This window comes from Bubalus kerabau, chromosome 3 (assembly GCF_029407905.1).
Source record: "Bubalus kerabau isolate K-KA32 ecotype Philippines breed swamp buffalo chromosome 3, PCC_UOA_SB_1v2, whole genome shotgun sequence".
NCBI lineage: Eukaryota > Metazoa > Chordata > Mammalia > Artiodactyla > Bovidae > Bubalus > Bubalus kerabau.
In genome coordinates this window covers 36,171,316-36,198,595 of record NC_073626.1, presented here as the reverse complement: position 1 = coordinate 36,198,595, position 27,280 = coordinate 36,171,316, and the positions used below count along the sequence as shown (strand labels likewise).

General features: G+C 50.7%; 1 protein-coding gene, 1 long non-coding RNA gene and 1 other non-coding gene across 3 annotated transcripts in view; 1 reads left to right on the top strand and 2 right to left on the bottom strand.

Annotated features, from left to right (window-relative positions):
* C3H6orf132 (chromosome 3 C6orf132 homolog) overlaps positions 1-12,311 on the bottom strand; it is a 33,878-nt gene extending 21,567 nt beyond the window's left edge. Inside the window, exons 1-2 of the mRNA XM_055574682.1 lie at positions 12,167-12,311; positions 1,354-1,460 (exon numbers count right to left, since the gene is read on the bottom strand). Coding sequence (XP_055430657.1) covers positions 1,354-1,460; positions 12,167-12,311 — 252 coding nt within the window. The remainder of the gene's footprint in view (positions 1-1,353; positions 1,461-12,166) is intronic.
* Positions 12,312-14,795: 2,484 nt separating this feature from the next.
* TRNAW-CCA (transfer RNA tryptophan (anticodon CCA)) lies at positions 14,796-14,868 on the top strand. The gene has a single exon. It is a non-coding gene; the product is annotated as a tRNA-Trp (tRNA).
* A 178-nt stretch (positions 14,869-15,046) lies between these two features.
* On the bottom strand, positions 15,047-26,700 carry LOC129647615 (uncharacterized). The gene is made up of 3 exons (XR_008712387.1): positions 26,581-26,700; positions 23,042-23,150; positions 15,047-15,375 (listed from the first exon to the last, which is right to left on the bottom strand). It is a non-coding gene; the product is annotated as an uncharacterized LOC129647615 (long non-coding RNA).
* Between the last annotated feature and the right edge of the window lie 580 nt (positions 26,701-27,280).

The following is a 27,280-nucleotide window of genomic DNA, read 5'->3' as shown; positions in this document are numbered from 1 at the left end:
CCCTCCACATACAGGCCTTGGGGACACAGCAAGGAGAATGTAAGATTCAGTCTCTCCCATCTAGAATTTTAGGTCTGTGGCGAGACTGAACAACCAGAAAAAAATTGACGATGGTGCGAGGGAGGTGGTTGTGCCAGGCAGTGCTGGGCAGAATTTGTGGGTGCGGGGACCAAGGTGTCGGGTGCTGTGAGGTCTAACGGGCCCCTGAAAACTCAGATCACGATTTGGTGCCTTTTGAGTTGAGGCAGAACAGAGCCTCATGGAAGTATGAGATGCTGTGACCCCGGTGTCACTGTCCCAACAGGGACCCAGGTCTGAACCTAGAATTTATGAGGCTGGCTGTTTAGGTCTAAATCTGGGCTGTTGTATATAGTAGCCACTGACCACAAGTGGCTACTGAGCCCTTGAAATGTCACTGCTCAGAAGCAGGATGTGTGCTCGAAGTGCGACGCGCTAGACTTTGATGACTTAGTGTGAAAGAATGTAAAACATCTCAGTCGTACCTTCTACGTTGGTTAAATGTTGAAATAATCATCTCTAGACTAATTTTACCTATTTCTTATTCATGTTGCTACTAGAAATAATAGTTATACCTGAGGCTTGCATTGTATTTCTATTGGACAGCACAGGCCTAGGCTGTCTTGGAAAAGCCAGAGCTCTCGTCACAGTAAATAGAACCAGTCACGGGGAGGTTGTTTTGAGTCTCTTTCCCTTGTCAGAGAACAAAAGCCCAATCACAGGCTCCAGAAGGGAGTGTTTGGTTTCTGGCGGTTTCAGACCCACACATAAAGCAGTCCACGTGCTCTTCTCCCAAGGGTCACTGCTATTTGACCTTTGAGACAGTTCAGGTGTCACCTCTTCCAAGAAGCCTTCCTTGACCAATCCCTGTGGCTCGGTAGGCTGCTCCTGCTCTGGTCTATGTATTAACAGTCTCTTACTGATTCATCCCCTATACTGGGCAGTGGGTTCCTTGAGCAATCCTGGGTCAATCATCTCTGAATCCCAGCATCCTATGCAAGGCCTGGCATGGAGCAGGCAGCCCCTGGTGAGTGTAAAATAGGAATCCCATTGAGCTGGAGATACCCACCGCTCCATTGCTTCTGCACCCAATTTCCCCATAACCCCTCCTTAGGTTTCGACTCAAAGGAGCTGACACTCCTAATCTCAGCCTTCCTGTCGTGAGCCATGCCTCCTCCCAGTAGCCGCCCTCAGTTGGCATCAGGAAGGAAGAGGATGGACAGAGGGTGAGGCTGATGACCACTTGGACCAGGGCAGGTGGGGCTGCCTTCTCTGTGGCAGTCCAGGTGGCCCGCCCAGAGCAGACCCTCCGACCTCAGGGCAGAACGTACTCACCAACGGAAGAAAGGTGAGCAGGGGCCGGACTCTTGGCCGAGCTTTCAGTGTGGCGGTTCCCGACTCACTCACAGTGTCAAACCGGTTGTCTCCATAATAGATCCCATCTAGAGGAGACAAGATGGGGGAAACCATGACTGGGGATCAAGGGCATGGGGGCCAACTGAGTTTAGTCTGCCCTGCAGTTCCCAGTAAGGACAACCAAGCCCCTTGGTGGCCCCTGCTTGGCCCTGCCAGGCGCCTCTTCATGACAAGATCCTACAGGTGGATGTGCGCTGATGGGGCCACCGGAAACAGCACTGCGAGGGACTCCAGGGGTGGTTTCTCAGGGTCTCCTGGGGCTTTCGGCCCCCAGCTACCATCTGTCTCCTGATCTACCCACTGCAGGATCTGAGCCTTCACTCCCACAAGACCCTCCTTTGGGGGCACTGAGAGCTTGGCCAAGGCCCCAGCTAATGCTTATCTCTGAGAGAGGGAAGAAAACAAGTTGTTTTCTCTTGAGTGTTTGAATTTCTAATCTGAAACTAGTAGAGCAGATGAGGCCACCCAGTGGCTTAGCACCCACCTTCTGGACTCTGCTAACCTGAGATCTCTTTTATTTGTTTGTTTATTTATTTGGCTGTGCCGGGTCTTAGTTGCAGCATACAAACTCTTAGTTACAGCATATGGAATCTAGTTCCCTGATCAGGAACTGAACCCAGGCCCCCTGCATTGGGAGTGCAGAGTCTTAGCCACTGGACCACCAGGGAAGTCCTTAACCCAAGATTTCTTTAGCCCCCAAACCATCAATGATTGGGGGTCATGGCTCCATTTGAGGTGTCCTTGAGGGCAGAGCAGAAAGAACAGGACAGTAGGGTCCACCTGATTTAATACAGATCCCAGCTCTGCCATGGACTTGCCATGTCATATAACCAGTCTGGATCTCAGTTTTCCCATCTGTACAATGGGAGCAATGACGGGGCCAGCAAATGTGGTTCTGTCCCCTGTAGAAAGATGATACAGAACATTTCTCTTCCTCTAGTTGCTGGCCCTGTGCTCTGGGTTGTTTCTACAGGAGTGGGAGGGAGTGAGACGCTAGTCACATTTTCTCAACCAATCGCCCTCATGACTCTTGGCACACATGGATGGGAATTTCCCATCCTGCCCCAGATTCACACTGTCACCTCCGAGAGGCAGGAGTCACTGCAGACCTCCTATTACATGGGCCATGAGCAAGGAGGACTTTCTCCATTTATGGGACGTGGGAGACTTCCTCTTTAGCTAGGGAGGACAGAGGAGAAAAGTCAAAATTCCACGAACTAGTATGCTACTAACTGAAACATTGGATGAACGGTGATTACTTTTCCTCTTGTATGTGACTTTAGGAGGAAATTACGAGTTTACAGATCTGACATAGAGGGCCTTGAATATGACATGGAGGCTCCAGGGGGCATCTTAGAAATGGGACCCAGAAACCTTTGTGTGTTGCCCTACCAGGCAGAGAGTTGGCTGGCACATTCCAGATTCTCCACCTTTCTGAGGGACCAACACGGCAAGCTTTCCCCTCGTCCCTGGAAATTCCAGTTTCCAGCACTGCCCTGTCCCATACACTCTGGGCAAACCCGATTTCCCAGTGTGGCTGCCAGCCTCCACGCCTGGGCCTGGAGACCAAGATGCCAGGGGGTGGGTGGGGAGGGAGAAGGAGGTTGTAAGAGTGTAGATTTGGCCCAATCAGAAACAAGAATAGTAGAGATAACCACACCTCCAACCGCTAACACTAAAGCCCACCCAGTTCTCACTGGCTCTAATGTCTCACCAGCGTGTTGACACCAGGGTTTCCGAGGACATTCTCTAGACAGGGCTTTGAAACCAAGGACCTAGATCTGACCTGGCAGCCAGGTCCATGGCTGCCTGGCCCCTTATTAGGACATGGGGTAGGGTGGGGACTAACCCAGGCATGCTCCCCTCCCTCTCACTATTTCATTTAAATCTGTACCAGTGTTGGGGTCAAGGGAGCATCCTCTCTGCAGTTGAGTTACCACAATATTAATAGTTACTATTATTGTGTACCAAGGAGTTTTAGAGGTTCCCTGGTAGCTCAGCTGGTAAAGAATCCACCTGTGATGCAGTAGACCCTGGTTCGATTCCTGGGTAGGGAAGATCCCTTGGAGAAGGGATAGGCTAGCCACTCCAGTATTTTTGGGCTTCCTTGGTGACTCAAACAGTGAAGAATCCACTTGCAATGAGGGAGACCTGGGTTCAATTCCTGGGTTGGGAAGATCCCCTGGAGGAGGGCATGTCAACCCACTCTAGTATTCTTGCCTGGAGAATCCCCACGGACAGAGGAGCTTGGTGGGCTACAGTCCATGGGGTTGCAAAGAGTCAGACACGACTGAGCTGACTAAGCACAGGAGTTTTAGAAGCAAGCAACCTGGCAAGCTGATCTCTATAATAGCAGTAATAATATAATTCCAGGTAGAATTTATTGGACACTTGTAATGGGTCAGGCACGCTTCTAAGCATCTTTCATGCATGCTCAGTCACTCAGTTGTGTCTGACTGTTTTCAACATCATGGACTCCTCTGTCCAAAAATGCTCAAGTGGGTTACCATTTCTTCCTCCAGGGGATCTTCCCAATACAGGAATCGAACCTGCATCTCTTATGTCTCCAGCATTAGCAGCAGGATTCTTTACCTCTGAGCCACCTGGGAAGCCCACAGAGTCCATGACTCAGCCCATCTTCTGAGGCACTGTTGTCTTGGTTGGTTTGTGGTTATTTTGAACTGGGAAACCCTTTCTAAGAATATGATTGTTCTCTAGAATACCTGTGGAAAGGGAGCAGCTCTGGCAGAGACAGGCGTGGAAGGCCCAGGTGGCTCCCTTCCACGGGAGCACCTCTTGGAAATTCAAGTTGCTTTCCCAGTTCTAAGAGGTGTGGCTGGGATTCAGGGAAGGAAATATGATGAGGGAAGCAGAGGCAAAGTGGTGTGATGTGTGAAAGACTCAGCTGGCCATTGCCAGCTCTGAAGATGGAAGGGGCCGTGAGCCAGGGAGTGCAGGCAGAAGGAGGAAAAGGAGAGAAAACATTCTCTCCTAGAACCTCCAGAAAAGAACAAAGTGTTGCTGACATTTTAATTTTAGCCCAGTGAGATCAGACTTCTGATCTACAGAACTATGAGATATTAAATGTATGTTATTTCAAGGGGGAAAAAAAGAAAAGAAAAAGAGGTGTGTCTAGAACCTGATACACTTTCCTGGGCCCCTCATACCCGGGCACAGTTCCCAGCTGGTCAAGTCACACCAGCAAGTGGGGTAAGTGTGACCGCTGCCATAAGCTGGGATGCCCGAGTTCAAGGTCAGGGCTGGGGCTTTCTGAGCCTCAAGGTCAAGGTCCAAAATAAAGAGAAAGACAACAGAATCAAACTTTGGGGATTTTCCTGCAGAAGTAAATGAACTCTGCTGGGATCAGTCTCAGGGACACTAGAATAACTTTCTGGGAAGCGCCCTCCTCAATAGAGGAGATAAAGAAGGGCCTCTTGAGGAAGATGAAGTCAGGAGATAAAGCTGGTGACAGAGAGGAGGCTGGACAACTCTACCCAATGGGGCAGAGCCACCAGGAGGCGGGTGGCCCTTTTCTCCCTTGTCAGGGAGAATTCTAGAGTCTGGACCCTTGGGGCTGCCCTCTGTGCCAATGGGGAGACTGAGGCCCAGAATGGCTGGTGGGGGGTGCTGGTCCAAAGTCTCAGAGCAGCTGTGGTGCCAGGGCCCAAACGGGGTGCCCCCTTGCAGTGCTGGGCTCCAGGCTCAAATAAGGGGGTGCCCTACACATGGCACGTGGCTTACTGCCTCTCCCCAAATAGGCTAACCTAGTTTTCTCGGTTTGGAGCAGGGTGTGTGTGTGTGTGTGTGTGTGTGTGTGTGTTATGTGGAGGGGGGAACCGCCAGCTCTGGGGGAGCTGAGGACAGGGTACCTATGGCTGCCTCACTCCCAGCCCTTCCTTTCTGCTTCTCCCCAACAGGAGGAACCTCTCACTGGGCCTTCTTTCCTCACAGAGCTCAGGGTTGAAAGCCTGACAAAATGCTCTTCCTGCCCCAGCCCCAAAGCTGCCCATGGGTCTCCATGGAGGCTGAAGTCCAGGACAATTATTTATCTCCTTCCTCACATCCTAGATAGGTCCAAACTAGAGAGGAAATGAATGATAAAAATGTAACTCTCTGGGACTTGCCTGGTGGCCCAGTGGCCAAGACTCCAGGCACCCAATGCAGGGGGCCTGGGTTCGATCCCTGGTCTGGAAACTCGATCCCATATGCCGCAACTAAGAGTGTGCTGCAACTAAGCCCTGGCACAGCCAAACAAAATAATTTTTTTTGTAACTGTGTGATACCTGATACACAGTATTATGAGCTAGGACCATTCTAAGCTCTCTTTACATCCCTCTTCACACACCTGTGTGGGAGGCACTTTTACTATCCTCATTTGCCAGATGAGGAAACTGAGGCTCAGAGAGGTTAAGTCTTCGGCCCAGGGTCCCACAGCTGGTGAGGAAAAGAGGCCAGGATTCAAGTCCAGGCAACCTGACTCTGGAATCCAATTCCCTCTGGCTACAGCCAGCACAGCAGGGATTCGACATCCCTTTGCTCCCTCTCCAGAGAGCTTGAAGAGTTGGTGAGGCCTGGAGGAGACAAATGCATCCGGGAATCAGGTCTGAGGTCATGCCCCAGCTCCTCCGGGTAGCACTCGAGGACTCTGAGCACTTGCTCAGGCTGGGTTTCCCCTCCGCCAAATGGGGATCCTTTAGGGAGAAGCCTCCCAAAATCAAGGGAGAGAAAAAAGCTAGCAGAGCTGAGAGGAAGGCTGGGGTGACAGTGTGGGGTCCCAAATTGCCAGGAGCCCCCACATGATCCCACGAGCACTGGCCACGGGTCTCATCAAATTCCAGGTGCTTGGGGCTTCTCTGGTGGCTCAGTGGTAAAGAATCTGCCTGCAGATGCTGGGGACAGAGGTTCGATCCCTGATCCAGGAAGATCCCACATGCCGTGGAGCAACTAAGCCTGTGCTCTAGAGCCGGGCAGCCGGAACTACTGAGCCCTCATACTGCAACTACTGAAGCCTGCGTGGCCTGGAGTCTGTGCTCCAGAACAAGAGAAGCCACCGCAATGAGAAACCCGTGCACTGCAACTAGAGAAAAGTCAGCAATGAAGACCCAGCACAGCCAAAAATAAATATTATGTTTTTTAATAAAAAATTCCAGGTGCTTAAAAAGGGTGGGGTTTCTAGCTTGGAGAGTTTGTTACCTTGACCAGAGTAACCCAGAACCCCAAAACAGGCCCCAACCTCCACCTCACCGAGGTAGGGCATGGGATCCTTGTCACTTGGCTGGAGCCCCAGCCTTTTAGGGACGAAGCTAGGGGGCCCCATGTGAATGTAACCCACAAACGGCTGATGAGGCCCTTCCTTGCTAATTAACAGGGCCACATGACAGGAACCTGAAAAGGCTGGTGTGTCCCAGCAAGTCTCAGCAGGTCTGACCCAGGGTGCCAGAGAGAAGCCTTTGTCCAAGGGCAGAGGGGACGCGGAAGGTGGAGTTGGGCTGGGCTGGGAGAGCCACAGAATAGGGGAGGGGGGACCACGGTGGGGAGGAGCCTCGGGGTTGGGGACTGGGGAAGCAGGAGCGTAGCAAACAGGCACCCCCAACAACCCCGCCCGCTTCCAGGCTAGGACACGCTCCCGAGTACGGCCTACAGCCCTGGTGAACTTCACCTGAGAACGTGTCTGAAGTGCATCAGAATCTAATCTTAACAAGGTCCCGGGTGACTGGATGCACTAATTTTTGAGCTGCCTGGAGTCAGACTGACAGCCTCTGAGTCTTTCCTCAACTGAGAAAACAGTTTTTAGCATGGTGCTTGTTTCAGTAGATAAGCGCTTGCTAATGCAGGAGACTCAAGAGACATAGGTTCAATCCGTGGGTCAGGAAGATCCCCTGGAGAAGAAAATGGCAACCTACTCCAGTATTCTTGACTGGAGAATCCCATGGACAGAAGAGCCTGGTGGGCTACAATCCATGAGGTTGAAAAAGAGCAGGACATGACTGAGCATGAGGGGGAAAAATAATAATGATGATGGTGGTATTATTATCATTAATTTATTGGCTGGGAGAGAAGGGGCACCCTGTAGCCTGCAGAGGTCAAGGAAGGGCCTGGCTTTCTAAGTTGAACTACAGGAACAAGAGGAGCTTATATAATGGGACAGCAGAGATGGTGTGTGTGTGTGTGTGTGTGTGTGTGTGTACTGAGCTGCCAGCAAACCACAGCACACCTCCAGGGGATGGGAGTAAACAGAAATCTCCTTCACACCCCTGCCACGCACAGGTCATCTTTCCTTTCAGGAGGCTGGTGCCAGCCTGTCCCGGGCCAGAAATATGTGCTCAGAGCCTGGAGTTCATGGCTTTCTTACCCGTTAGCCTGGCCTGAGACATGAGGTCCCCAGGAGCAGGACTGGTAGAATCTGCAGCCACCTTAGGGAGAACGCCCAGGGGTTCTCATGGATAAGGAACTGGGATAGGCGCTATACATTTATGTAGAACTGCAGGAAGTCCTCAGTGGGGGAGAGAACGGCCCAGCTCTATCTGGGGAAGGATTCTCAAATTTTCCCATACAAAAGAATCACCTAGGGGACTTCCCTGGCAGTCCAGTGGCTAAGACTCTGTGCTCCCAATGCAGGGGGCCTGGCTTCAATCCCTGGTCAGGGAACTAGATCCCACATGCTGCAACTAAGAGTTCATATGCTGCAACTAAAGATCCCACACAGCCAAATAAATTAATTAATTTAAAAAAAAATCACCTGGCAGTTGGTGAAAAGTCCAGAATCTGGGTCTTAGCCCAGAGATTCTGACTTCCTATACCTCAGGTGGGGCCCCCAGGAATCTGCATCTCAAATAAGCATCCTAGGTGGCTGTGAGGAAGGTGACTTACATTTCGGAGGAAGGGCCCCCAGCAAGCAGGGTGTCCTATTGGTGGGGTGGGGTGGAGTGACGGAAGATAAGGAAGCTTGGCTCAACTAATCCAAGAGCCAAGAGAGGAGTCCAAAGCCATTGGCAGCCTGGTCTCCGGCTGCAGCAAGTCCCTTATCATGAGATTTAGAAAGATCGACGTCTCTGTTTTCTCACATACTTTAAAAACAATTGTGTGGCCTTTTAAGACCCTTGCGTGAGCCCAGCGGGGAGGCCTAGGCTTCATTAGGAATGCAATTGCATTAAGGGCTTCTAATAGTTACTGGATAAATAACCAGGGAATTCCTGTATGGAAAAATCTACCCATCACCACACTCACATGACTGTTTGCATTTTACCTGCTGCACCCAGCCTACCCTTGTGCAAACAGATTTTTACATGACTGTAGCCAAACAGCAAGTGCATACTCCTTAATTCCCTTACATACTCCCCACTGATTTTCTTCCCTCTGCATCCTACCAGCTGTTCTCCAAGAGTATGGATACTGCCAGCATCGCAGAGAACATCACAGACTCAGGGACCCTATGAAACTCTAATTCCAACCCCTTTGAGACCGCTTCACAGATCAGTTTCCTCTGGTCTACAGCAATGTTAGGAGGAGGAACTGAAGCAGGAAGTGCTCAGAGCTAGACATGCCCTGATAATAATAAACCATGCAGGAGTTGACAGATTTGTTCCGTAAAGGGTAGCTAGTAAATATTTTTGGCTTCGTGAGCCACACTCTCTGCTGCAGTCACTCAATTCTGCCCTTAGTTGCAAGAAGGTAACCACAGAAGATATGCAAATGATGGGTGTGACTGGGCGTGTTCTAATAAAACTTTATTTACAAAAACAGGCCATGGGCTGTAATTTGCCAATCCTTGTTTTAGTGTCTTTCCTTTCAATGCTCTTCAAAGCACTGCCATATACAAAATTCAAGCAATCATTCTGTAAGGAGCCTGGACACCAGACTGCTGGACCCACTTAACAGAAGCAAAAAAAAAAAAAAAAACTGAGGCTCAGAGAGTGGCCAGGCCCCCAGTTATTAACAGAGGTGGACCCCAAAATAGGTCTGAGGTCTTCATCAAATCTGAGAATCCTCAACACTAGTCCTTCCTGTCCCAGCCTCCAACACATGTCCTGCTTAGCAGGAAGATTTCTGCTACACCCACTGGTGCCCGGGAAATACCCTGGAAACACTGGAGATCCATTCTGCTGGCTGCACGTTGCTTCCCACCTCTCCACGTGGTGCAAGCAGGCTAAGTCAGCTGGAGACCCAGCTGTGCCCTAGGGAACGGGAGGCTCCCTGGGCTCCAAGCCCTGCTGGTGGAGGCAGCAGCTGGCCAGAGGTGACTGGGCACCATGCCCGCATCTCTTTACTAACCCCACCAGAAGTCTGTTCGGAGTAGGAAAAATGTTGGGGAATTTACCTATGGCAAAAATATGTAATGCAAAAATGTAGAGAAGCGTGCAAGGAAGGCATTCCCTTTGGGGAAGGAGTGTGGGGGGAGGTGTTCTCAGGTAGATGCCTCTCCATCCAAATTCCCCCTTGATTACCTTCCACTTGCGAGGCTTCCCTGGTGGCTCAGATGGTAAAAAATCTGCCTGCAATGCAGGAGACCCGGGGTTCAACCCCTGGGTCAGGAAGGCCCCATGGAGAAGGAAATGGCTACCCACTCCAGTAGTCTTGCCTGGAGAGTTCCAGGAGAAGTCTGGTGGGCTACAGTCCACCGGGTCCCAAGGAGGTGGACACGACTGAGTGACTTTCATTCATTCATACCTTCCACAAAGTCACCTCTGCAAGCTGGAGTGTGGTCTCTGGAGCCCCACAACCTGGATTCAAATATTGGCTCAGCCCCATGAGGGAAATCTGGGGGCAATGAAAATGTTTTAAAACTGAATTGTGCTGACAATTACACAACTTGATAAGTCTACAAAAAAGGGAAAAGAAAAAAATCCGTGAACTGTACACTTAAGAAAATCCTGGCTCTGGCTTCCCTGGCTCAGTGGTGATCCGATCCCTAACCTGGGACATGCGCAGAACAACTAAACCTGTGCACCAAAACTACTGAGCCTGTACTCTAGAGCCTGGGAGCTGAAACTAGCAAACCCCACGCGCCTTAGAACCATGTTCAGCAACAAGAGAAGCCACCACAGTAAGAAGCCCTCGCACCGCCAGCTAGAGAGTAGTCCCCACTTGCCCCAAGCCTGTGCAGCAACGAATACCTAGCACAGCCATAAATAAATATTTAAAAACAGGAAAAAAAAAAAAAAAATCCTGGCTCGATCATTTAAAGCGGTGTGCTCTTGGGCATGTTATTTAACCTCTCTGCGCCTCCGTTTCCCCATCTGTCAAACAGGAATAACAGTCCCTACATCACAGGCTAGATGAGGATTAAACAAGTCAACAACAGGAGGACTTTAGTACCTTGCACCTAAGAAGGGGTCAATAAATGTTTGGGATTCAGGTGAGGAGAGGTGTTTAGGCCTTACAGAGCTGTACTTGGCAGGACACATGTGTTTGCTAAGTTCCTAAGCCCTGCCTCCAAACTGCCCTGGCCCTCCCACCTTTGCTCCTGCTGTTTGCTCTGGAAATGCTGGGTGCCCTTCTCTCTCAGCTCGCATGCTAGTTCCAATCAGAGGTCACCTCTCTGTCCCTTTTGCACTTACTCTTTTATAGCAAAGGCTCAGAAAGGGCTAAACGGCATTTGGTCACCTCCGTTCACCAGCCAGCCGGAGAGCCTTGGGTCAGAGAGAGGCAATGTCTCATTTGCCCTCTCCTGTCCGGGTGTCTTGTGTCCTGCTTCTGATAAACCTAGGGGCTAAACTGACTCCAAGAGCAGGGTGTGAGGCTGTGACATCCTCTGGGGTCCCCACACTGTGGCCATAAAGGTCAGTGAAGGTAAAGGGGTGACAATGAAGGCAGGTGAGCTAAAGCAGTGCTGGGTGACCCTCCTTGGGCCAGAACCTCAGATCAGACACAAGAAGTGAATTCCTGGCCTCACGCGACTAGATTCTCTCTCAGTTATAGAAGGTACAAATTGCAGAAAGACGCAGTGATCAGATGACCCACAGGCAGAGCCCAAAGGCAGGGCAGGTATGATTTCAAATACCTGCAGACACATCAACCTGATTCAGGGGCCAAGGGCAGCTGGCAGTCGTGGGGTGGGGGTGGGGGGGTTCATTCATAGGCACCCGAGGTTGACCTGACAAGGGCCTGTGATCCCAGAAAGAGACTGGGTGACTGGCACAGCCTGCTATCCTTCTGGAAGCAGTGGCTCTGGGCCTCCTCAGGGTAGAGGCGGGTGTGTGGGCACCTAGATAGCAGCTCCTTTTCTGCCTACAACACCAGGCCAGGCGAGGCCCGGTTGGGAACTGGGAGAGGGGGAACAGAGGAAGAGGAAAGAGTAGGGGTTGAAGGGACCATCCCCAAGTCCTCAGATCCAGGCAAGGCTTCAGACTCAACAGAACTGCGGGGGGAAGGGTGAGGGAGGGTACCGCAAACCCCGGGAGCCCTTTCTAGCAACAATAAAGCAAACATAACTTCCTCGGAGGAGGGAAAACAAACACCTCAAGAGAGTGACAAGGATCAGATGCGGCCTCCCCCTCAAAGATCTCTGACCTTGCGGTGGGGAGGGGCCCCTCCTTCCCTTTCCCAGAGACCTCCCTTTGCCGAAGGCTCCTGCCCCGCCAGCGCACAGGTTCAAACGCGTTGCTCCCCCTCCGCCCTGGCGCGTCTCCCGCCCTCGCCGCCGCGGATCACCCAGAGCCCGGGGAGAGGGCCGCCCTTGGGGTGGGGGACCACGCGCAGGCCCCCGCGCGCTCCAGCTCCCGGGCGCACTCACCGAAGCCCCGGGTCCCCTCCTCCGGGGCCTCCTGGGTGAAGATCCAGGGAGGGTTGGTGGCGTAGAGGGAGGTGGCGGGCGGGTTGGCATGCTTCTTGCCGAAGAGTTTGCTGAAAGTGCCCTGCACCGTCGGGTTCTTTTTCATGCTGCCGCCGGCCGCGCGGGCGCCGGGGGAGGACCGTCCCTCCCTCGCCTGCCCTGCTCGGGACTGGACTCCGCACCGTCTCCCCGGGGGCCTCTACCAGGCCATGCCCCGCGCCGTCCTCCCCGCCCGCGCACCGGGCGACAGGTGCTGGGGGCGCCGCCGTTCTCCGAGAAATGCGAACTACCTGGACAGGTAAGAGGCTGCCGCTGAGCCCCGGCCCCGCCCCCCGGCCGCCGCCGCCCCGCCGCCCGACTCCCCCGGCTGCATTCCTGCCGCCGCCTTCCAAAACTGGCCATTGTTGGCGGGTCCCGGTGGGCCGGGGAACCTCGCCCAGCCCACGCCCAGCGCGGAGACGACCCACACCCTCCCCGCGGTCGCCTCCCGGGCCTCCTCCTCTGCCCCCTCCCCCGAGGAAGGGAGGGGGCGGGCCAGGTCCCCGCTTCCAAGGCGGTTCGCGACCAGGGCAGTCCAGAACTTGGGAAACAACTCGTGCGTCCAGTACTGGGGCGGCGGCTGGCCTCAGCGCGCACGCCGATGGCTCCTAGAGGCCCTGCAAGAGTGGGCCGGGAATCACCCATGCCTGTAAGGAAATGCCCATAGGAAAAAAAAGGGAAAAGCGATACATAAAAGCAATAGTGTCCCAATCTGATGACTAGGGTGGAAAATATCCTCGTTGACAAGCTCCAAAGAGAATGCAGGATGACTAAATCTTGGCGCTTTTTTTTTTTTTTTAACATCAAATTCTTTATTTTTTCTGTGAAGTTGTGAATATATATATATTAATTGAAATACAGTTGAATCACAACATTGTATTATTTTCAGGTGTACAACATAGTGATTTAATATTTTTATAGATTATATACCATTTAAAATTATCATAAAGCATCAGCTATATTCCCTGTGCTGTACAATAGGTCCTGTAGCTTATTTATTTTATCCATAGTAGTTTGTGCCTCTTAATTCTCTACCCCTATTTTGTCCTTCCCTCCTTCCTTCTCCACTATTCCCCCCCCCAACTATTAATAGTTTTGTTCTCTATGTCTGTGGGTCTGTTTCTGTTTTGTTACATTCATTCACTTTATTTTTTAGATTCCACAAATAAATGAAAACATTTAGTATTTGCTTTCTGTCTGACTTTATAAGCATAATACTCTCTAGGTCCTTCTGTGTTGTGGCAAATGGTTAAGTTTTCATTCTTTTTATGGCTGAGTGGTGGCTCAGTGGTGAAGAATTTGCCTACGATGCAGGAGACACAGGTTCAATCCCTGGGTCAGGGAAAATCCCCTAGAGAAGGAAATGGCAACCTGCTCCAGTATTCTTGCCTGCAAAAATCCCATGGACAGAGGAGTCTGATGGGTGACAGTCCATGGGGTCACACAAGAATCAGACACAATTAAGCAACTAGACAACAACAAAAGTATTCCATTGTGTGTATAATGTATATATACTTATATGTATACTTATAAATAAAATATCTTCTTTATCCATTCATCAGTCAATAGACAGGCTGTCTCCATGTCTTGCCTATTGTAAATAATGCCTCTGTGATCGGTGGGGTGAGTATATCTTTGGAACTGGTTTTTTCATTTTTTTCAGATATATACCTAAGAGTGGAATTGCTGGGTCACATAGTAGTTCTATTTTTATTTTTTTGAGAACCTCCATACTGTTTTCCATAGTGGCTTCACCAGTTTACATTCACCAGTTTACATTCCCTTTCCCTCTCTAAGTGAATGTAATTTTTAAAAACTAATGGTGGGTCAAGCCCACTGAGGTTCAGTTCATTCTCCAGGGAGATGAGCTGTGCACCTTTAAGATGCTTCAGGTATTATTCTAGCTTGGCCAGGGGGTGGCCTTCCACCAGGGGAGGTCCCATCAGATGAGGACCTAAGACACTTTGTGGAAGATTCAGAGAGTCAGGCCATGGGGGCAGGGAGACGGGGGGAGGTTAGATTTGAATGCTTTCTGGGCACCAGGGGTGGAAGGCTAGTGTGCGGGGGCGGCGGGGTGGGGGGGTCAGTAATCAGGTCACAGAGTCGAAGTGCTTCCCCTGAGCTACCCCATTAGAACCCCCAGCTGCAATTCCCCTCCTCTTTCTCCCAGACAGTTGGAATGGCACCCCTCTTTTATCACAGACCTTTCTCCTCCAAACTTTTCATTTTGAAAACATTGTAACAATAAAATGATCACCTGCGTGCACACACACGCTTCATTTTCATTTTGCTGATGGTTCATAGGTGTGGGTATGGCACATCTCCCCACCCTGACCACTACTTCAGTATCCATTGCCTAAGATTAAGGACATTCTCCTTAATGACCACAATGCAGTTATCACACACCAGAAATTTAACATCGATCGATACACTATTAGTATCTAAAATATACTCCCCGTTAAAAATTTCCCAGTTATCCCCAAGGTGTCATTTTAGTTTTTGACTTTTTTTCCAACCCGCAATTCAATCAGGATTCACACATTGTGGGACTTCCCTGGTGGTCCAGTGGCTAAGACTTCCTGCTCCCAGTGCAGGGGGCCCAGGTTCGATTCCTGGTCAGGGAACTTAATCACACAAGCCGCAACTAAGAGTTTGCGTGCCACAACTAAAAGATCCCACATTCTGAAACGAAGTTCCCTCATGCATGCCGCAACTAAGACCTGGCACAGCCAAGTAATTTTTTTTTTTTAAAGACTCACCCATTGAATTTGCTGGTCATACTCCTTTAATCTCGTAATTTAGGGCAATCCTCTGCTTTTGTTTTTCATGACTGTGGCATTTTTGAAAAGTCCACTCCAGTGTCAAAGGACAGGATGAGAGGGACCCTCAGGGCTTGTGGCTGGGAGGTCGTTTTCCCACCAAGAGAGGAGGGATTGAGGAACAAATTGGGGGACAGAGCATCTTTAAAGACACTGTGTTCCCCAAATGTTTCTGATTGGTGATACATCTGTGGTCAACCTCGTCCTACCCCACCCACTCCCAGGGCACTGCTGGAGCCAGTTCCTGTTCAGAGCATTTGTGGAGGCTTCCCAGGTGCCTGTTGTCGTGCTGAAGGTTTGAGGTAACTGGAGCTAGAAGAGAATTATAGAAGTCTTATTTCTACCTTGCAGGGTCTTGAGGTCTCATCAGGGAACTGGGTTTACATGATTCAAGGCGGCAGACCACGATGACTAAGCACAGAACAGCGACTGCTGCCAGTGATACATACACAGCAGGAATTCAGAGGAGGGGAGAATAGCATGGGCTTCCTGGAGAGGTCCAGGAAGGCTTCTTGGAAGAACTGAGGCTTCAGCTGGCCTCTGAGGGATGACAAGGATGTTGACAGAGACGGGAAGGGCTTCCACACATACCCACAGGATCCGCCCCTCCACCCCCTACCTGTACATCATGGCTCCTCCCACTGTCCACACAGGAAGGGCACAAGGGGACTCCTGAAACCGCATGATGCCCTGGACATCATCACAACCCAGTCAAGTGCTCTAGATACTCAGGCACGAGATAGGGGCTTCCTTCTTGGAGACCTCCCACCTTGGGTAGCTCCTAGGCTCTTACACCCTGGAACATCCCCAGGAGAGTTACCATCCAGCAACTCCATTCATACACAACTTCTACCATATAAATAATATTCTTGTTTTTAAATCTTTATTTATTTGGCTGCAGCAGATCTTAGTTGTGGCATGTGAATCTTGTTCCCTGACCAGGGATTGAACCTGAGCCCTCTGCGTTGGGAGCTCAGAGTCTTAGCCACTGAGCCACCGGGGAAGTTCCTATGAATAATCTTGAGAATGTCTGTGTGCCCTGCTCTAGACTATGAAGGATCCAGAGAAATCAGAGACATGGTTCCTGAGTTCAAGTTGCCTTAGTCTATTTGGGGAGACAGTGAGAGACACGTGGAGAGGTGAAGGGTGGGGAGGTAAGTGAAGAGGAGGAAACTAACAATGGGATTAACAGAGATTCAGAGTAGGAGAAAACAGGGTGGGCTGGAGGATCTGAGGAGGGCAGGCAGGAAGGGCGAAGACCTCTGCAAGGGCTCAGGGTGGTGGAACTAGGAACTGGGAGATGGAAGAGAGGTCACAGCAAGGTCAGCCAGGGTGTGACAGGCTTAAAAAGGCAGAAACAACACAGATTGTCCAGTTAAAGATGACTGGTTAAATAAATGATGGCATAATCACACAATGGAATAATCATGCAACTCTAAAAATGAGTGAGTCAGCCGACTGTGTCCAGTTTTCTACCAGATAAACTGATAAACTGTTAACAAAACCATGTGTACACGTGTGTGTGTGTGTTTTACCATTTGGGGCAGGATAGGTGGCTCAGACAGTAAAGCGTCTGTCTGCAATACAGGAGACCCGGGTTCAATCCCTGGGTTGGGAAGATCCCCTGGAGAAGGAAATGGCAACCCACTCCAGTACTCTTGCTGGGAAAATCCCATGGACAGCAGAGCCTGGTAGGCTACCATCCATGGGGTTGCAAAGAGTTGGACACGACTGAGCGACTTCACTTTCTCTATGTATAATCTTATTTGCTTGTATTGGCACAGAGACACTAAGGAAAGATAACCTAAGAAACTAGTGAAAGTGGTTACTAGGGGGACGTGGTGGGAACTGGGCAAAGAGAGTGGGAGGGAGAATTCTCACTGAACATTGTTTTATGCTTTCTAATTTTCAAACCATGGGAAATATATTTGCTGTTAAAAAATTTAAAAATCACTCAGCAGGAGAGTTTAGTTTAGAAGCACCATGGGGCTTCCCTGGTGGCTCAGTGGTAAAGAATCTGCCCGCAAATCGGGAGACTCAGATTTGATCCCTGGGTTGGAAAGATCCCCTGGAGAAGGAAATGGCAACCCCCGAAAATCAGGAGACTCAGGTTTGATCCCTGGGTTGGAAAGATCCCCTGGAGAAGGAAATGGCAACCCACTCCAGTATTCTTGCCTGGGAAATCCCACGGACAGAGGGGCCAGGCAGTCTACAGTCCATGGGGTCGCAAAAGAGTCAAGATATGACTTAGTAACTGAACAACAAATGGACCCACCACAAAGCAGCCTCTGCATCACCTGGGATTTTACTAGAAATATAGGATCTCTGGCTCCATTCCAGATGTTGAGCAACCTCTCAAGACGTCCATTTGTTCATCTGTAAAATAAGCTGTTAATTTAAAATCATTATGGATTCAGTGAGCTGTTGCTCACTGGTACCCAGCAGAAGATCTGCAATATATTTTTTTGAGAGTGTAATTTAAGCAGTTTAAAAAAAAAAAATTCTATTGCAGTATAGTTGATTTAAAATGTTAGTTTCTGCTGTACTGCAAAATGAGTGAGTTATATAACAAGACCCCCAGGTAATTCAGGAGCATGTTATAGTTTGAGAAGTTCAGGCCTAGAGTTGGTGGTTACCAGGTGGTGGAGCAGGCAAGGGTAACTGGTGGTAACAGCTCTTTGTAAGGATCTTTAGCAGCTGGATGAAAGACCAGGAGAAGGAGAAAAAGTAGGCTGAGGGACTATGGGAGGCCGTGTAATTGATCAGTTAATTGCTTAATCATTTGGTTAATTGACATAAGCAGGCGGGGATCTGGACACGTGTGCTGGCGGTAGTAAAAGAAAAAGTTGTTTGTGGGACTTTTAGTTTGTGGGACACTTCTTAGGAAGAAGGGAAGGGCATGGTAAACAGTTTGCATATAGGGAGATAAAAACAACTCTGAGCTCGTTTCCTCATCTGTAACATGGGAGTAATAACAGTACCCTCTCTGAGGGTCATTAGGAAGATTAAATAAGTAAGATAATAGATGTGAAGTGCCAGCACAGGGCCTGGCACCCAGGGGCCACTCCTTAAGCGTTTGCTCATTTCTTCCCCTTCTGGTCCCTTTGCCTTAGGGGTTAGCCTTGGTTGGGGGTGGAGGAAAGGGGGGAACCAGGGTGACACATGAACATTCAGAAGGGCTTGAGGCTGCTGAGTAGACAGCAGGGCTCTCCCTGCCCTCTACCCCCATTTCACCCAGATTCCTTTTCCATGTTGGTGCGTGGAGAGGTAGGGGCCCGTTTCTGACAACTTTGGAGGCTGGGTTCCCTGGGGCAGGGCTCGGGGCTTCATTCTCTGTCCAGCTCAGCCCCTGTTGTAGCCCCACTCCATCTAATGATGGCATCTCACACCTGGTCCCCCAGGAAAAGGAACAGCCAAATAACAGGCTCCCCTCCAAACAGCCAAAAGCCCAATCCTGTAATTAAATCTTAGCTTGGCAGTTACTTAGTCACCTCCAAGAGCCGACTTTCCTGGCCGGTTCTGGAATGTGGGGTGGGATGGGGGCCCGGCAGGTACAGTCTCCCCAGAGACCCAGCCCGGCCTTTGTCAAAGTGGTGGTCTCCCCTCCGACAAAGCCAAATGCTCCTGGCTGGGGGAGTGCACTCCGAGTGTGGGAAGGGCAGGCTGAGAGACACCAAGAGTCACCACCCCAGGTCTCTGTGTCGAGTTCTGCAAGGGCAAAAGTCAGAACTCCCATCATGCCAATTCCCATATCCACTAAGCTGTGGATCACCTCATCCCACCGCATGCTCCAGGTTGGAGATGCCTTCTACCAGACCAGCTCCTGACACTGTTCCCTTCAGCTTGCAGGGTGGAGTGGGCTTCAGTCTCCACCCACCCCCTCTCCCAACCCCAGCCTTCCTCTGGGCTGGGCAGGTGCCAGGAAATGTGGTTAGGCTAAGAGGAAGCCTGGCTAACATGGACTCCTACATCCTGAGAAGGTGGTCAAGGTCAGTACCTGGTGCCTGAGAGTATGAAGATCCAAGATCCAGCGCTGAGTGGGGAGTGGTATGTTTGAGGGTGCTGGGAAGGGATGCATTTCCCTTGATAACTGTGGGCTCTGTGGGTGGGACCATGGCAGAATGGGAAAGATCCTTGCTGGGGAATAGGTTTGAATCCTGACTCTGTTGTTTAGCAAGGGTGTGACCTTGGCTGAGATACCACCTCTCTGAGCCTCAGTTTGTTCATCTGTAAAACAGGGGCTATTAATGTAGGTGGTTATGAGATTCAATGAGATAGAGAGTTTAAATACCAAGCAGAGAGTCTGACTCATGGTGGGTACTTAGTACCTGCATGCTCTCACCCCAGTTCCCTGCCTTGACTTTGGGCATGGACATGCTGAACAGAACAACAGACAGAACAGAGGCCCTGAGAGGCTGCACGAGAGCAGTACCCATTCAGCAAAGAACCTCAAGAAGGAAAATTCAACGTGGGCCTAGGAGATGGGGTGGGGTAAGTATTTACAAGGTTAGGTTCAAAAGCCAGGCAAAAATATTCCATTGTAAAACACATCCCACCATCTGAAATCATTAAAAAATAGAGAGATTGTTTAGTACAAAAACAAAAACCCAAATCTCACGTAGATTGTGACTATAGGTAGATAAGGTGTATTTGTGAATGAACAGCCAGGGGTTCGCAGGGACCAAGACTGTGGAGCCGACTGGGAGTGTGGGGGTAGTTGGGGCGGAGCAGGTGGGGAGTGCTAGGATAACAGGTGGGGCTTTTACTTTTCAGTAATGTCCTCTGCTGGCAGATCATTTGTCCTAACTTAAAATTCTACAAATAATAAAGAACATTATTTATGTTTTAATATTGGCCATGCAGGTTCTTTGTTATGGTGAGAGAGCTTTCTCTAGCTGTGGCTCACAGGTGCCCTAGTTGTGGTCCATGAGCTTAGTTAGATGCCCCACGGCATGTGGGATCTTAGTTCCCCATCCAGGGATAGAATCTGCATTGGAAGGCAGATTTTTTTAAACCACCAGACCACCAGAGAAGTCCCAAAGAACATAATTTAGCATGGAATGTATTTTTCCTTTTTTAAAATAAAGAACACTGGATGGGGGCCAGCATGGAGATGTGGATTTCAGTGCCACTAAGCTCCTGTTATGACCAACCTAGATAGCATATTCAAAGCCAGAGACATTACTTTGCCAACAAAGGTCCGTCTAGTCAAGGCTATGGTTTTGCCAGTGGTCGTGTATGGATGTGAGATTTGTACTGTGAAGAAAGCTGAGCACCGAAGAATTGATGCTTTTGAACTGTGGTGTTGGAGAAGACTCTTGAGAGTCCCTTAGACTGCAAGGAGGTCCAACCAGTCCATCCTAAAGGAGATCAGTCCTGGGTGTTCATTGGAAGGACTGATGCTAAAGCTGAAACTCCAATACTTTGGCCACCTGATGCAAAGAGTTGACTCATTGGAAAAGACCCTGATGCTGGGAGGGATTGGGGGCAGGAGGAGAAGGGGACGACAGAGGATGAGATGGCTAGATGGCATGACCGACTCGATGGACATGAGTTTGGGTAAACTCCAGGAGTTGGTGATGGACAGGGAGGACTGGCATGCTGCGATTCATGGTGTTGCAAAGAGTCAGACACAACTGAGTGACTGAACCGAACTGAACTGAACTGAACCTCCTGTGAGACCATGCAGGCTTCCTGAGACTCAGTCTCTCCATCTGTAAAGTGGGATGCTCATGCTCAGTCCCTTAGTCATATACGACTCTGCAACCCCGTGGACTGTAGCCCACCAGTCTCCTCTGTCCACAGGATTATCCTGACAAAAATACTGCAGTGAGTTGCCATGCCCTTCTCCAGGGGATCTTCTTGACCCAGGGATCAAAACTGCTTCTCCTGTGGCCCCTGTATTGGCAGGCGGATTCTTTACCACTGTGTCACCTGGGAAGCCCTGTGCAGTCACATGGTGCGCTCCAACACTCAGGTGTAGTTTCTCATCTGATTAATGTGTTCCTTGGCTGGCAGAGCGGAGGCAGAACAGCAGATGAGGGTTTCTGGTGCCTCCTGTGCAGGGGGCGCCCCGGGGAAAGAGAGGTGAGCACTGGATGCAGGGAATATTTCCCCAGGGTGCGGCTGGCTCCTCTGCACCAGCTCTGTGCTCTGCTTCTAGCCTTCAGGATCTGTCCCTACCCTCTAGGAATCAGCGGAGCCCCGTACACTTTTCACGTGTTCTGGAGACCAACACTTGAATGGGGACTTTGAGCCCTGGCAAATCAACTCATGGTTGTGTTTCCATGCAACCTCTCGGGTCCATCTTGTCTCTCCCTGTCTTCCTGAGACCTGAAAGTCACAGCAGCTGCATCTACCATTCACTGAGCATCTTTGCTGTGTGAGGCACAGGGCCGAGTGGACTAGGTGCATTAACCCAATACCATCTTAAGACATTTTTTTTTTCATTTATTTTTTGGCCATACCACATGGCACGTGGGAGCTTAGTTTCCTGACCAGGGATCAAACCCGCGCTCCCTGCAGTGGAAGTGTGGAGTCCTCCTAACCACTGGACCACCAGGGAAGTCCCAACCCACTACCAGCAAGTCAGCTCTACAAAAGAAGAGGACAATACATCCATTTTGTGGAGGGAGGAAAAAGGACTTCAAATGACATCTATTGTTTAGTCGCTAAGTCATGTCCAACTCTTTTATGACCCCATGAACTGTAGCTTGCCAGGCTCCTCTGTCCATGGAATTCTCCAGACAAGAATATTGGAATGAGTTGCCATTTCCTTTTCCAGAGGATCTTCCCTGACCCAAGGATAGAACCCCAGTCTCCTGCATTGGCAGGCAAATTCTTTACCAGTGAGTCTTCAGGGAAGCTGCAAATGACATCTACTCATACCCTGTGACCAGTCAATTCTCTCGTAGCTGCTGTTGCTGATGCTAAGTTGCTTCAGTCGTGTCTGACTCTGTGCGACCCCAGAGACGGCAGCCCACCAGGCTTCCCCGTCCCTGGGATTCTCCAGGCAAGAACACTGGAGTGGGCTGCCATTTCCTTCTCCAATGCATGAAAGTGAAAAGTGAAAGGGAAGTCACTCAGTCGTGTCCGACTCTAGCGACCCCATGGACTGCAGCCCACCAGGCTCCTCTGTCCACGGGATTTTCCAGGCAAGAGTATTGGAGTGGGGTGCCATTGCCTTCTCCGTCTCTCTTAGCAGTAGGCCCCAAAGAAACCTTCACCCTGGTCCCTAGAGGCTTGTGGCTGTGATGTTATTTCAGTGCTGTCTGCGCAGATGGGGAGTTGGAGGCACCTGGGAGGAAAGGCTTTGGAAGCAAGGAATGAGGCTTATGCAGCAACACGGATGGATCTTAAAAACAGAAGGTAGAGATCAAAGTAAACAACAGAATGAGATCTAGAACACACAAAACCACTTATGTAAATGAATACTACCTATACACAAAACAATATGTGTTTTGAAAACACAGTTGAACAAGAAGATACTTATTAAGAACATTAGAATAGCTGCCTCTGGTGGGCGTGGGTGGAGAGTGTGGTTGGAGACTGGAGATAAAGAGGGAAAATTAATATAACAAGAGAGGAGGCCTTCATGGACCAGTGGTGATAAGGCACCCTGGTGTGAGCTGTAGGAATAGCTCAGTTGTTTGTACTTGAAGTCCAACAAAGGAAACTCAAGTAAGGATCAGAGACGTTAAGTAATTTGTCCAAATCACACAGCAGACAAGGAGGAGTGGAAAGAGGATGTTCGAATAAGTAGGCTCCTTAAAGCAAGATGGTAGCAGGACCCTGAAAGCCACATGTCTGCACTGTAACAGCAAAGAGGGCAGGAGGGGCAGAGGGACAGAGGACAGGTGTGTGTGGCAAGGGGTGGGGATCTTCTTGGGCTCCACAAGTCAGCCTGGCATGTCACCAGCTCTCCCCATCCTTCCCAAACACCCACTGAGTGCCGTGGGGTACAGATCACCCTCCTTACCTTCCAGGAATTATGATGAGGAATAAAATGAGCTCATGCTGGGGGTGTGGCAGAGAAGTCAGAAAGAGTGGGCTTCCAGGAGGCAGGACTGATTCAGTGCTGTCTGGGGCTTAGAAACGATAATAACAATATAACTCAGCACTGACCATGCAGCAGGCTGTCCTCCCCACCCTCTCCCAAGCAAGATACCATCTGCCCAGAGCCTTGGAGATCCCAGATCAGAGGCTCCGCCAGGGCTGCCCTTCCTCCCCGCTCCTCCCTGCCTGCCTCCCCTCCTGGTCCCTCCCATCCTCTCCAGAAATTAGGGGTCATTACCGTTAGGGTGTGAGATCTGAGCACAGCTTACAAGTCATCAACACCCCAACTCCCAGTCCGCCTGGGGGCCCCCAAGTCTACGCCACACTCAACAGGCAGTGCTGAACAGGAAGGAAACAGTCCTGGGCCCAGCCCTGGCCAGCGGGCCGAGGGCAGGAAGTCACCGGCTGCCCTGCCTCCCTCACCCCGGGCCCCCTCCTTTCCTCCTCACTGACCCAGGGAGAAGCACAGGGCAGTCCGACATGGGGCATTTCTGACACATTCCTGGAAGTCTGATGTTGGGGAGATGGGACCCGAAGGAGGTGTGTCGGGGGAGACATCTGGTTTTGAAGATGGCAAGAGGGCAGCCCATTCAGCCACCTATCCCTCAATACAGTTACCCACCCACACATAATAACAGCCAGTTTTATTTATTTTTGGGTCATATCGTGCGTAATGTGGATCTTAGATCCCCAACCAGGGATCGAACTCATGCCTTCTGCATTGGAAGCACAGAGTTTTAACCACTGGACCAGGGAAGTCCAATAATAGCTAATATTTATTGAGGCTTCCTCTGTGCCAGGCACTGTCCTAAGTGCTTTGCCCTACTCTATTATTAGTAGTTAGGGACCTTTAGTCCAACCATTTTACAGATGAGTAAACAGAAGTACAGAGAGGTCAGTTATTTATGCTTGCCCAAGGTTACACAACTAGTAAAACGGTAGAGCCAGGATTCAAGCTCATGAAGTCTGGCTTTGAGCCTGCAGTCCCATCCTCTATACAGCAACCCACCATCTATCCACATGGACCATCTTCCCATCCACTCACCTGTGGCCACCCCACTTAACCACCTGTCTTCTCACTCTTGCATCCATCCCTTCATCTTCTAACCCCTTGTTTGAAGTGGTTTAGGAAGGGGAAGAGCAAATACAAAGACTTAGAAGGGAGAGAGCAGGGCATGTTAAGAAAGTAGCTGCTGCACAGAGTGAGGGAAAAGATAGCAAGAGATGAGACTAAGAAGGTGACCAGGGCTCCAATCAGGAGGGTCTGCTCATCCGTCGTCTATCCAACTACTCATATCCATCCATCCCCACTCTGCTTTCCTACTCCTCTGTCCATCCGTGTGTCCATCCATGAGTTCATGTGTCCATCTATCCATCTATCCATCCATCCATCCATCCATCCATCTATCCATCCATCCATCCATCTATCCATCTATCCATCCATCCATCCATCCATCCATCCATCTATCCATCCATCTATTCATCCATCCATCCATTCATCCATCACCCTTCATTCCTGTACTTGAGAAGGCAGATAGAGAGGAAGAAAGAGAATAGAGTTAGCTGGTTACATTTCTTCCATGCCAGTGATTTTTTGTGAACTTTTGTGGGGCTGGGGCAACATTAGGACTTCCCAAGGTATCTGAATAAACACAATGATTTCCTCCACTCTCCACTCACCCCACTACCCATAGCTCACCAGTCCTGGGTACCATGGGAAGAAGGAATTGCAGAGTGACTAGATATTAAGGTTGGAAGAACCATCCAGACCTTGAAACTTCTGCCCCCCAGCCCCACCCCTGTATCTCCTTAGGAAGACAGAGGAATTATGTTGTCAAAGAGGTGTCACAATGCCCCCAGCCCCATACAAGTTCTCCTAACTTGGTGTCCCAGTACCCTCCCAAGAGTCCCTGAATACCTCTGGAGCCCTTGGCTGCCAGAAGTTCCATCTCACCACCAAGGAAGGCACTGGTCAAGGATGTTCCAGGTGGGATGACATCATGGTGTGGGATGAGGGCAGCCCAAAGGGGCAAGAAGTTTGATTGGCAGGAAGGAGTGTGAAGGCCCCAGCCCAGCCCACCTGTGCAGCTGGGAGCTGCCCGACTCCTGTTCCCCAGCTGTGGAGCGTCCTTGTGTCCCCGGGCCGGGGGAGGGCAGGTGACCACCATTCAGCTCCTTTGTTCTCTGCCCCTTCACTTCCCTGAGAGGCTTCCTGGACCGTTAGTTTGCACGGCCCCACCTCCTAGGCACACTTGTGATAAGTAATAATGCTGGTCAACATTTACTGAGGGCTCAAGACGTCCAGGTGCCTTAAGGAGAGCATCTCATTAACTCATAGTAACCCTATGAGATAGAGTCTCTATTATCCTTCGTACATGGAAAAACAGGCAGAATGTATTATAAATTCCAGAGAGACTCCCCTGGTGGTCCGGTGGTTAGGACTCTGAGCGTCCACTGCCGGGCGCACAAGTTTGATCCCTGGTTGGAGAACTAAGATTCTGCACACTGCGTGGTGTGGCCAAAACTAACTAACTAAATAAATTACCGGAAGAGCAGGTAGCCAGTGGGTGGTAAAGGCTTCCTGAGGAAGCCGAGGCTCCCCCACTTGGCTTCCTCACTGACTCCCTTCAGAATTCCCGTCCCCTCACTGAAGGCAAATAAGTGCTCCTAAAGCTTTGAGCATGGGTGACAACTCTGTGTAACTTCTGGACGGGGCTGATGATAATTACCACTTTCTTTTACAGCTCCCACGACTCATGGTGCCCCCTCCACAAGCTGTGCAGTAGATAGCCTTATTAGCCCCATTTTGCAGATGAGGCAAGTCAAGCTCAAAGAAGTTCATTGACTTGCCCAAGGATGCCCGACCTGTAAGGGCAGAGTCAGGTCCTGAGCTTAGACCTTCAAACTCCAAAGCCTGGGCACATTTCCAGCATCAGGTGCCCTGGGAGGCTTCACCAGCTGCCTCACCCAATGCTATTTGCATTTTGACAGGGCACAAGGCCTTCCACAAAAAAGGGAGGTGCAAATGGTGGCATGTCAGGCACAGGCTAGGCCAGCAGATGGGCAGGGGGCTGAAGAGGGGCCTGAAGTATTGAACCTCATCTCACATATGAAGTCTTCTTGCCTTACTCAGAAAGTGCCGCCCTGAAGTCTCCCTCTTCCCCATTCTCGGTCCGGGTATAAGGGACAGATGTATACATGATATATCTAAAAAGCCTGGGTGGGTCTGCCTGCGGGTGTGGGGGTCATGGAAGGAGAGGGTCAGATTCCTTCTTTTGGCTCTTAATTCAAAACCCAAGTGAAAACAGGGGAGTGTGATTCAGCAGGGAGCGAAAGGGCTGGTGGGACCCTCTCCTTGCCCTTTAAACTTCATTCCCCCTGTGGAATGGGAGGACTAGGAAGCTTAAGGCAGCAGAAAGCAGACAGGGGAGATGGGGCCCTTCCTTCCACCTCTAAACTCACCACCTCAGCATTTCTCCACCTCAGCATTGTGAGCTGATGATTCTTTGCTGTGGGCGGGGCGGGGGAGGCCGGTGTCCCATGGGATGTTTGGCAGCACCCCTGGGCTCTGGACACCAGTAGCACTTCCCAGTTCTGACCACCGAAAACGTCTCCCCGCATTGCCACAAGTCCCCCGGGGGTGGGGTGGGGGCGGAAATGCCCCCAGGTGTGAACCACTTCCCTAAGTGCGCACACACTGTGTATTTGACAGGGAGGACCTGAGAGGGGAGGAGACGGTTAAATGAAACCAGCTGTTAACCTGGAAAGTACGCAGTAGGGCCCCACCCTGCCTCCAGAGCTGGCCGTGCTCCGCTGAGCATGGGATGGGGTGTTCTCAGTGCGCGGAGCTTAGTCACCTGGAACCTGGCTAGGCCCCCGGAAGGGGTGGGACAAGGCTGGGGCTGCCCGACTTCCTCCTCCTCTTCCCATCTGCCGCCTCCTTTCTCTCTTCCTCCTCCCTCGCTCCCCAGTTCCTGTGCGAGCCTCATCCCTGAATGTGCTGGGGGTCCTGGGGTTGCCCAAGCAGGGTCTCGAGTAGCAGCAGCAGCAGCTGGGGCATAGCTGACAGGAGACTCAGGGTCTAGGCTGGGGCGGAGCAGGAGAGGAGGATTCAAACCCTGGTTGCTGCACTAACTGGTCACTAGTTGTGCAACTTCTGCAA